We start from the raw sequence: 11,459 nt of genomic DNA on the forward strand, positions 1-11,459 counted from the left end.
AAAGTTTATGGGACATCTCGTTTGTCGCTCGACGCTCAAACACCCAAATCTTTCCTTCACGCCTCTCCGGACATGACATAAGCAATCGCAGTGGTATTATCCAACCTAAAGAGCATATTGCAACCTCTTTCTTCTCTAACGAAACACTTTAGAGCAAAGAAGGCCGCCATTAACTCCAAATCATTGATATGAAACAATTTTTCTACTCGACTCCAAAATCCATGGGTTCTTTCATCTTTATAAACTGCTCCCCATCCCGATAGAGAAACGCCGCTGAAAATTTCATTTTTGAATTTTTTTGTTTTAAAAGAATTGTAGGGGAAACGTAAGGCCTTCAGGCACCAAGTGAATTCCGATTGTAACGAGTTCGGGATTTTCATCACTCCTTCATAACATCCAGATTTCCTTTCTAAAGCGAGTTATCGAATTCTCTCAAATCGTTTGGTATAACCCAGGCCATATTTTATCGCTGGACACCACGTCACCAGTGTACCTACTAATTCAGCAAATTCACGAATCTTACACGATGACCTCAGTTGAAATTTTCGGATTAGACTTTCTACTTTAGCCCTTTCGTCGTTTGGTATTTCTAAAGGCATCTTTTCAAAATCAAAATTGAAACCCAACAATCTGCACTTTTTTTCGGAACTAAATGACATTTTTTCATTTGAAATAAAACCTAGCCTCTGTATGTTCATGATGCAAACTTCTTGTACATTTTCCTTACAATCTTCGTATAATTTTTCAATCACTAGAATATCATCAAGGTAAACGACTAATTTTAATAATTGGTGATTCGGAAATTCTGGACACATCAGAAAAAACTAACAATTAATCATAATAATGAAATTATTTTTGGTCTTTTAAAGTTCCTGAAAAATACAGCTAAATGGAATAAAATGGTTTTTCAATATTAAAACAATCGTATATAAATTCTTATTTTCATGGTATGAATTCATTATAAAATTATTTCTAATGGTTCTTCCATACAATCATAATCTTACATTCCATTCCACAGTTTATTTGATGTACAAGCAGTTGAATGTAATCAATGACAATTTATTTAAATTGCTTTGTCATAAACTTCATTAAAGGATAATAAAAATACATCAGAAAATAGCATTTATTAATTGAAATTACACGAGCATTCTTATTAAAGCACCTAGTATAAGTTCGATGAAATTTTCAGTTTTGAACAATTTAACAAACATAATATATTTGTTTAGTTTAGTAAATATGGCATCCAAGGTCGACAGGAGGCACGTTACGCTAACCGTGCTAACAGGATTGTTGCTGAATTGCGTTGCGTCACCCATCTCTACGCCAGAGACGCTTCGCGCGGTGGTCGTATACTTAGGATCGTCCACTTACCAAATGCAAGCTTTTACTTTTATTCGTAATGAAGAAACAGACCGAAATTTGGAGTTAGACAGAACCGATATGATATCAGTAGGGCCCGTTCTCAGTGCGCATGCAAATCCTTCTAGAAGTTTGAAAGATTTGTTGACTACGCCAATGCTTGCAATACCAGATTCCGAACGATCAAAAACACCTCTTTTGGTAAAAGCTCCTCCTAGCTTGGGATTACTCTTCCCAGAAAAGGAGGCAATCATTTTGAAAGAGTGGAATAAAGTTATTCACGAGTCCGGATATTTAGTTACCGATGATTGCTTGTCCATATTGAAAAGCGACGATGAAGCAATATACAGTTGGCTCACCGTGAATTATTTGAGTGGCCGGTTATCCGACGATACTTTGAATAAAACCGTTACAATTCTTGATCTCGGCGGTAAATCGATAAGAGTCACTTCCGCAAAAACAATTTCGGATTCCTCAGACTTAGACAAACACAATGTTAACATTATGGGTCGAAAAATGAGCATTCACACCGACAGTTATTTACATGGTATGGGTTTGAATGCCGCACGCGCAAAAATTCTCACTCATGGAATGAATCAAACGAAATTGAGAACTCAGAAAACCGTTAAGATCCATTCGGTGTGCATCAATCCTGGTCACCGTAAGGAATGGACATTCGAAGGACAAAAATTTGTTATCTATGGGCGAAGATACATCGATGACAAAACTCAAAACGACTTTCTCGACGAATGCGATAAAATTATTGATGATTTAATCTCTGAGGCTCACATAAACCCTATCAGTCTAGAAGGACACGAGATTGGGGTGTTTTCGGGCCATTTCTGGACACCTGCTGAAGTAAGAATTGTTCTACTATAGGATGCCGCAATGTCCATTCGAATTTTTATTTTTACGTTATTTGATTTTGCGATGTTGCATGATCACAGGTAGGATTAGTAGATTTTGGACAAGATGAAGAGGTAACCGTTGGTAGCCTTGAAGAAGCATCTAAGATTCTGTGTCAAAATCAAAAACGGAGAGGCGTTTTTGACTGCCTAAACTTCAAATATATATCGGCTTTACTACGAAAAGGTCTTGGCCTGGCATCCGACCAGAAATTACGTGTAAGAAAAACTTCTCTGATTCCTTTCCCTCTTTAGCATCCCTGATAATCTAATGAATGAATTTTTTTACAGGGACCAGTCTACGAATACCTGAAAGGTCACAAACTTAGTACAGCTGTGGGTGCAGCTATTGGTATGCTGCACATTGGGAAATAGACCGCGGGAAGGATCCGACATAAAACCAAAATAGACTTCCTCCAACAGGGCTCCTATTGATATCCTCTGCTTTATTTTTACATAAAAGTTTCTCGTTTGCCTAATGAGTGTTTTGCTCAAACATATTATTTCAAAATGTTAAATTTGAAATCTATTGCTACTTTGTAATGCAGAATGCCTATTGAAACATACATGGACGAAATTTTCGTAATTATTATTAGAACGGATTCGAATGTATTAGACTTTGTCTTTTAAAATCTACTATTGAGTAATTGCAGTAACGTAAGATAAAAGGAATTCGGAAGCCAGTTGTGCAGCTAATCTGAGGTGTTCCAGCACAGCATTCATTTTCATATTGTACTGTCAATGAACAATTAAAATAAATAAAATCAAACAATGATTTCTGGATTTATTCTATATGTGAATATTTCGCTGTTTTTTGTTTTAAATAATCAATATATTGTGGCGTAATACGAGGAACAAACGTGAATGAACATAAACTCGAAGAACATCGCGATCATGCAATGGAATTGAGTCGATTTTCTTATCTTTGTAGTACAATTTTCCGCCGACATTTTTGAATCCAGTAATTTTTTGAGTTTGAGCGTGAACTGTTTGTGTAGGAGTTCTAGTTTTTTCTTAGCACTTCTCTTTCTTGTTTCAACATGTTTCGATGCGATTTCGTGGAACGTAGCTTTCATTTAGTTAACTTTGCCAATTTCAATTTGTCTCATTTCGCTGTATACGTCTCATTATGTTTTCTGGAAGAAACATTTATTATGTTCTCAATATTTGTCACGTGTCTGTCGCCGTAATTTTTAGTGCATACTGCACTGGCCATACGAGCATCACTTGATACAGTCAAAGAGAAGCACGTCTTTTAGAGCATTTATGAGCTATTATGTTGTTGAGAGCTTTGTTCGCTTGGCTCGATGCAGCTACACACAAGTTTGAAGAATTTGCTGCATATTTTGAAAAAATTTTGAGCAATTTCGAATATAATGCCTCATTTTTCAACGTTATTTTATGCATAACTTTGTGGTACTAGTCTCCACAATGTTTATGTTTCCCGAATACATGGTCCGGTATACTGCGTATGGCCACCGCTAATGCTGACTCGTTGCCTCCATTATTTGCAATAATAAAATTGAAATATTTCGTTATGTGAGGAGTTGTTTATTTTTACTCATCTAAGAGTTCGTGGCTTGATTTTATATAAATCGTTCACGAAATTCTTCGAAAGATGATTTTTGTCAGCTAATTTATAGATAATATTTAATGAACATAAAATTTACGTCAATTGGATTCGAATTTCTAGTCAACAATTTTTAGATCACGTTTTTTAAAAGATTCAAAATTAATAAATCTTCTTTGATGTTTGGTCGAATCACTGTTTTCTCAGTATATATTTTAACCTGGTGAAAAAATATATATAATTAGTATGAGATTTAATGAGGACCCGATAACTGCATGGATTAGTTAATAATGTTGAAAAGAAACTATTTACGACAAACTTACAAATAGCCGAAGCCTTAATTTTGTGACAGGAAGCTGGAGTTGAACCTTCTCCGTCCTCCGTCGTTCGACCAGTGTATCCCTGCACGGTCGTTTCAAACTACGCGGTTGCGTTATAAAGTGTAAATTACTTGCAAGGGCCTAAAAGATGTCGCCCTAGAACAGTACATATTTCGTCAATCTCACGAGCGCCTGCGCGTCGATCAGTGGTCGAACGAATCGATTATTGGAGGGGATGTTGGCCCGAATATTCCCGAAAAGCGACACACAGGACACTGTACGATCGGCAGTCCGAAAGGAAACATTTTAGAATTTATTGAAATTGAGAATTAATCATTGTCAAATTTGGGAACTTCTAGTTCAAACGGTGGACGTACCGGCCCAAATCTGTCAATTAAATTTATTAAATTGTATTTGCGAAGTATACGTTGAAGTATTGTATCGTCTACGTTATATATTTTGTCAAAGAGAAATAACTGGAGATCTCATATATTATACGGAGATATTGTAAGTACTTGTCTAAGTTTCTTCTTTTCTCTCTTTGAAATCTGTCCTTTCTCCTATTTTCTCATTTCGGGTCCTCAACCTCCCACCTTGAGAATAGAGTAAAACTATTGAAATTAATTATTTATTGATTGCTAACTCCTGACGGAATTAGCTGGCGCCCAACATATTTGTAAAAGTAATATTATTTAAAACTAGAGCCCTGACAGCCCTTGACCCAGGCCGCGTCAGGTGAGGGTAAATTCGTCAAATAAAACGAGAGGAGAAATACCCGTCTCAATTTGAGTTTCCGATAGTAAAAGTAGTAGAACTTTGTGGTAAATATTTAGTATCGCGGCACTACCTATAACTGGCTTGTAAATTTTTTTACAGGTTTGTTATGACTAAAAAACATTATTACTACACGAATCATCATGGCTCATGACCTTGGATCGGAGAAAAAAAAAATTTCCTCAAAACAACCATTCACTAGTAACATGAATGGCAAACGTTGCGCTCCTTGGCTGGGCTACTCCGGGGATTTGCGCCGGGGAGACCCACCCATTTACTTCTCAAGAATTTTCTTTTTTCTTTGTTCAAATTCAAAAAATTCTTAAAAAGTAAATGGGTGGGTCTCCCCGGCGCGAGCGCAACGTTTGCCATCCATGTAGCCTTCAAATCAACCATTAAACGTACTTATATAAATATATAGATTTTGTAAAATTTTATAAACGAACAAATTTTGTAAATAATTTTTTTATGAGTAAATAAGGTCATGCGCCAACATAATATGACTAGTCGTGATGTTGCCAAGTTAAAACGAAGCTTTAAAAAAAAATTGAAGCCAATTCTAGGTGGTGCCGCGATACTAAATATTTACCAACTTTGTTTTTAATCTTTAAATTCTCAATTAAGTTAATAGTAACTTATCTTTGGAGTAGATAATTCAGTAGAATACTCATTTGGTATGAATTACGAATATAGGGATTCGACGATTAGACTTTGTTCAGTAATATAAATCGATATAAATCAATTTCTGATGAATTCAATCGAAAAGCTCATTTGGATTAGTTATTAATCTGTTTTGAATATGAATACAGAGTAAAACTTACTTGATTTATCCAATTGAAAATAAACTTAATTATTCATTGACAATTACGGCCCATTTATTGGTGGAATTTGTTCGTAACGATTAGTTTCTTTCCATTAATTATGCATATTTGGTTATATACATTCTTCTGGATTTTTCACGTCGAAAACAAACAGATCAACAATCCTTATTCAATCGCATATGAAAACAGACTGTCGCCAAGAAAAATCAATACTCGTTTTATGATAGATATATATATATATAAAACAAATTGACTAACGAATCAACAACTCATTTATTTTGATCAAGGAATAATAACAAATTTATGACATATCGACCATTGATAAAGAAGTTTCAAGCAAATAACTTGCCGATTTTTTTTTACAAACTGCTGCCATCATGGAACTATCCTCGTCGCCTATTACAACGCGAACTTTAACGTCTGTCGTTTCGAAAAAAGAGCTGTTGTTTATCAATTGAGCCTGAACTTCCATGGCCCACTCCCTTGCTTGTACTATGTGAGCCGAAAATGTTTGTATCAATACTACTTTTGGTCATCACAATATTCATCCACCTGCATTGTTGCTACATGATGAGGTTTTTTTTGTACGTTATTGATAGGTAATCTTCATCACTAGGCCATACCGTTGCAGAACATTTGATGTAGTAGTCTAAGACCGTTGCTACGCACAACTTTGGCTGTCTTTTAAAGAACGGGAAACATAACAAGGATTAATTTTTTCCGAGATTCGATGTGTTTATCCGATTTATTATTTTAATTTTAATTTTTGTTTTTGTTTTTCAATACTGCTTATTAGTCCATTCTTTGACAGAGTTTGTACTGCTTGCGCGGTAACTAATGCTAACAACATAATTAGTTTCTTGGTTAGCTCTTCCAACGACAATGTGTCGTGTGGCCAAAGCGTCTTTACGTAATTTAAAACTAGACCAGGATCCCAAATTCCGTCGTATATTGTTGTTTGCGGTTGTAAGTGAGCAACGCCTCAAAAAAACCTTTTGAAAACTGACTGTTAGTCTGTATGGCCAAAAACTATTAATGCGAATGCCGACCGATACGAGTTCAACGTACCATAAGTTTTTACTTGTTTTAAACAGTCTGTTAAAAACTCGAGAATACTTCCAGCTACAACATAAAACAGATAGAATCTCTTCTTTTTGAAAAATTTCCACCAAAGCTTCAATGGTATTGATTAAAGGTTCCCTCTGATAACGATACCATCGCTATCGGTATCAAATCTTGAGGAACTCCTTTCAACGCTAACGCTTGCCCGATAATTTCCTGACAACCATGAAAAGCAAGGTTCGTAACGGATGATATTGTCTGCAAGTATCAATCAGCAAATCATTCTCTGGATGAAAAATAATTGGCTCGGCTACGAGCAGTTTTTGGAACAAGGAACACCACAATTGTGTTGGCCAAAACGGCCCCACCAACAGACTGATGGTGGATTTTTATTCAAATATAAAGTGATGGACCGGGCAAGTACTTTTAACACGTATTTAAATATAATTTGTATCGTTCCAGTCGACGTCGAATATTGTGTATTGAATACTGTATTGTGTTCCACCGAATGTAACAAATGACTTTAAGTTTTTATGTAATTTTTTCGGTTAGTTATTTTACCAAAAAGTCATGGGCAGGAATATTTCGGTTTCTTTTTTTTTTATAAGTTTCTGCTGTCGAAATGTGATTTCACCGTTCCTTAAGCTGGAAGAGTATTCTTAACTCATATTTAAGCACATAATTTCAAAATTTTTAAGTTGCACATTACGAATAAAATATTTGTCCTCTAATTGATATTATTAATCTTATTGCTGCACGTAACTTGATAACTTTTTTGATTCCTTAGAACTTTTCCAAGTTTCTAATACGTCTCGTAGGAATTGGTATTCCGAATTACCGATAAATACTTGGCCTCAAATTGTCATTGTAAGTTTTTTTTCTATTGTATTGAAACCATTTTCAGTAAGGTTCATGGAATTTTTTTTCACACTTTTGTGATATAATGCGACAATGAGCCTTAGTATTGACGTCAGAGTGGAACTGCTCGTTTTGCTCATGAACTCGATGAGTTTTCCTTATTGGCACAGCTGTCATCGATGAACGTGGTAGGCAACGCACAGCCAGTACAGATCATAGAACTATTCTTTTATCACTGAGTATATTTTCGATTGAAAGAACTTGAGAACATTAGCAGCATTTCAAGTTTTTCGCCAGTTCGTTCAATTCTACAATGCTTCTCCCCGAGGTTATTTTTGTCGTTTCGGAAGTTATGGCATCCCCGCGTCGCTTGAGATGAGTTTTTTTCACAACGCATTTTTTTTTTATAAATATCAACTGTTTATCGAGCACTTTTTTCTTGATGAATTTTTTCTTCAACCGTATTTGATCTTCCATTTCAGCTTTTATATAATTTAAAAAATTTTCAACACCATTTCACCACAACAATATGTAACACCACATAATATAACCAACGAATAGCAGCGTTGCCCCATTTTTATTTTGGGATAGTAGGCTTATATTTAACTATCGGAACACAGATTGCTACGCACACTAATGTCCAGGCTGTTGGTACAATTTAAAAAGTTTCATCGCGTGTCCTGCGATTAGCCAAGGGCTTTACCTAATTCCAAAATTAGTAATCTCGTACCATTGCATCAATCTTCATTGATGCTCATGTTTCTAATAAGCATTATATTGCGACGTCTCGTTCTCAATGATTACTTGTAATAGTGTTAAGCTATGCTCTGATCCACAACTTTTAGAGTTTGAAGTTTCAGTTTTTGGCCCTGCATTTTTCTCTATCCTCATATTGTTTTGTTGTGCTCAATACACGAAAAAATAACAGCTTACGATGATTTATTATTTAAATTATTGAAACAGATAAATAATAAGACCAGCTGAATAACCTCACGGAATTGATTACCGAAATTATTTCACAGAAAGAAAATCAACCGAAGGAACAATCAGGTAATTTAAATGATTTAGTACTCGTTTTTCCACACGAAAAATGCAATAGACAAGCTCCACACGAGCTTTGCCACACAATAAGGGAACAGAACAAAAAGTTCAACAAGCTCCATTAGAGTGTATGACGTAAAAAAAGACTAACATAATATCTGGTCATAGCAAACCTTAAAAGGCAAATGGCTCTTTCAAACGGCGAATCCAATAAGGAAAATGCCGAGAAAATAATCGAAATTAATACAGAAGAACCTTCTACGAGTCGAGAAAAATCGGTAACAGAAAATATGATGGACGACGACATTCTCCAACTCTTAAGGGAGGATCCGAGTACCCATCAAGGAGAGACAGTGCATTTTCATTCACAAATTAAAAATCGTTGGCAAAAGTGGATGAAGGAAGGATTATCCGAGGAAAGTAGAAAAACATTGACGAAAAAATATATTCTCAAAAAGGAGAGTTTTACGCGGAGCCTCCGAAAGTCAATTTAGAAATGACTGCTGCAATGACCGATGTTGCGAAAAAAAGAGATGACCACTTCGTCCAAACGCAAGAATGCGTGGGTACAGCCATTGTAGCGATTGGGTTAGCTGTATCTGAGTTGCTTAATGATTCCGAAGATGGCATAGACCAAATGAAGCTCATAGAGCTTCTTTACGATGGTGGGAAATTGTTCACGGATGTTTTCCACCAATAGTCTGTAGGAAGAAAATCTTTTATTACTCCAATGATGAAAAGGAGTATGAAACCAGTCATAGACGCAACTCACTCGGACGAATAGCTCTATGAAGAAAAATTAGCCGACCAAATCAAAGAAAGCTAAAGCGATCGAAACAGCATGGCAGAGCCTAAAGTTTTCTTTTTCTTTACTACAGTGATTTCCTTTTTTGTATTCTAATGTTTTCTTATTTTCTCTTTCTCTTGAAATAGTTCTCTCTTTGCCATGATCTTTCTTTTTGCCTCTACCCTGCTCTTTCCTATCATCTTTTTTTCTCGGACTACTTCTGCTCTCTGCACCAAGATCATTTTTTCTTTGCTCATGTCGTTCCTTCATTTCAAATTTTTCTTCCCAGTTTTCTTTCTCTCTTCTACAGTGATTTCTTTTTTTATGTTCTAGCTCTCGCTTATTTTCTTTTTCTCTTGAAATAGTTCTCTCTTTACCATAATCTTTTTTTTCACTATCTTGCTCTTATCATCTTTTTTCCCGGACTACTTCTCGCTGCACTATGATCTTTTGTCCTTTGCTCAATTCGTTCCCTGATTTCACCTTTTCCTATCGTGGTTCCTTTCGCTTCACTACAATAATGTCCTTTTATATTATTTGTTTCTTTCTTATTTTCGGGTTCTCTGAGGACAATTATGTTTTTGTTTATTGGTATTCTGCTCTTTTCTATTTTCACTTTTACGAATATGATCTCCGTCTTTGGAATGATTCTCTCTTTTCCTGTTTTTCTTCCTCTTTGCCTTTCTCTTCGGCATTTTCTATCTTGTGTTCTTCCGACCGTCCACTCATCATTGGCTGTTCGTCACTTGCTATTTCTTTCTCAATTATCATTTCGTTTTCCCAGCTCATTTCTCGCTCCATATTCTGTTTTGTATGCAAAATTTCTTTCATTTTTAACAGCTGGCTAGATGCTCCGTCAAAATGAGACATTTCTTCAACCAATTCTAACTCATTGTCTTCCCTTCTAGTATATAAAAATAAGTACGAATGAAAATTCAACTGGATGGGTCACTTGTAAAAAAATGATTAGATTCTACACCTGTTCGATTTCGTTTCATGATTTTCATTAATTTCCAATATTATTTCCGGTTTCAGACATTCGTTTTTGTTTCATTTCTTTTTCAGCTGTTTCATTGTATTGAGCATCATCGTCACACATGCATCGAATTCTTTTTTATTTAATTTCATTGCCTTCGACATATGTACAACGTATACTAAGAAAATAAAAAAAAACAGTCAATTTTAATTAATTAATTTTTATTAAAAAAATTTCCATACATTCATCCGTTTTGAATTACTTTTCGTATCCTCCAATAATTCGGCTGGAATTTTTTATGTCTCCCCTTTTCCGGGTTCTCGTAATTTTCTCTAATTTTTCAATCGGTACGCAGCTTTTAATTATTCGACCCATCAATTCTCTTGGGTCTTTCCGAAATGTTTTTGTAATTACTTCTAAATGTCTTGCATTTACATAAATGATTGATCCATGGAGCAGGGGGACCTATGGTAAAATCAATTAGCTGTTCAAGTAGTTCACGGACGGAAACGAAATCATGTAATTACGGTAATGATAAAAATTGTTATTAATATATTGTAGCGTAACGCTTTCCCGAAGAACCTGAATCGACTCGAACCCGAACATAACCTCGAAATACATCGCGACGCGGCGCGATGTTTTTCCCGAGCGCGTACAATGACCGGTGAGCCGCGTTACTGTTGGCCGGCGGCGGCCGTACTAGTGGGCAATACAAAGGCCCGATACAAGCGGTGGAGCTCGATACTAGCGGCGCCCCGCATTAAAAACCCGAACTACAATATCTTTTTGTTTTGTTAATTTGAAATCAACGCGATCTCGGAAAATTATGTAACTAGGCTCAAATGAACCGGAAAAATATAAAGAATCGAGAAAAAATAATCCTGACATAACATTTTGGTAATAAATTCCTGAAAATAATAAAATAAAAATGCTCTTCACTGCGCATTCGTAGATCGAATGTTATCGAACAAGCCACGATCCAAACA

General features: G+C 35.7%; 1 protein-coding gene across 1 annotated transcript; it reads left to right on the forward strand.

Moving 5' to 3' along the window:
- The first annotated feature begins 1,236 nt into the window (after nucleotides 1-1,236).
- On the forward strand, nucleotides 1,237-2,639 carry LOC122417744 (ectonucleoside triphosphate diphosphohydrolase 5-like). The gene is made up of 3 exons (XM_043431541.1): nucleotides 1,237-2,217; nucleotides 2,307-2,483; nucleotides 2,556-2,639. The coding sequence occupies exons 1-3, from the start codon at nucleotides 1,237-1,239 to the stop codon at nucleotides 2,637-2,639; spliced, it is 1,242 nt and encodes a 413-aa protein (XP_043287476.1).
- Nucleotides 2,640-11,459: the final 8,820 nt, after the last annotated feature.

Source organism: Venturia canescens, chromosome 11, assembly GCF_019457755.1.
Source record: "Venturia canescens isolate UGA chromosome 11, ASM1945775v1, whole genome shotgun sequence".
NCBI lineage: Eukaryota > Metazoa > Arthropoda > Insecta > Hymenoptera > Ichneumonidae > Venturia > Venturia canescens.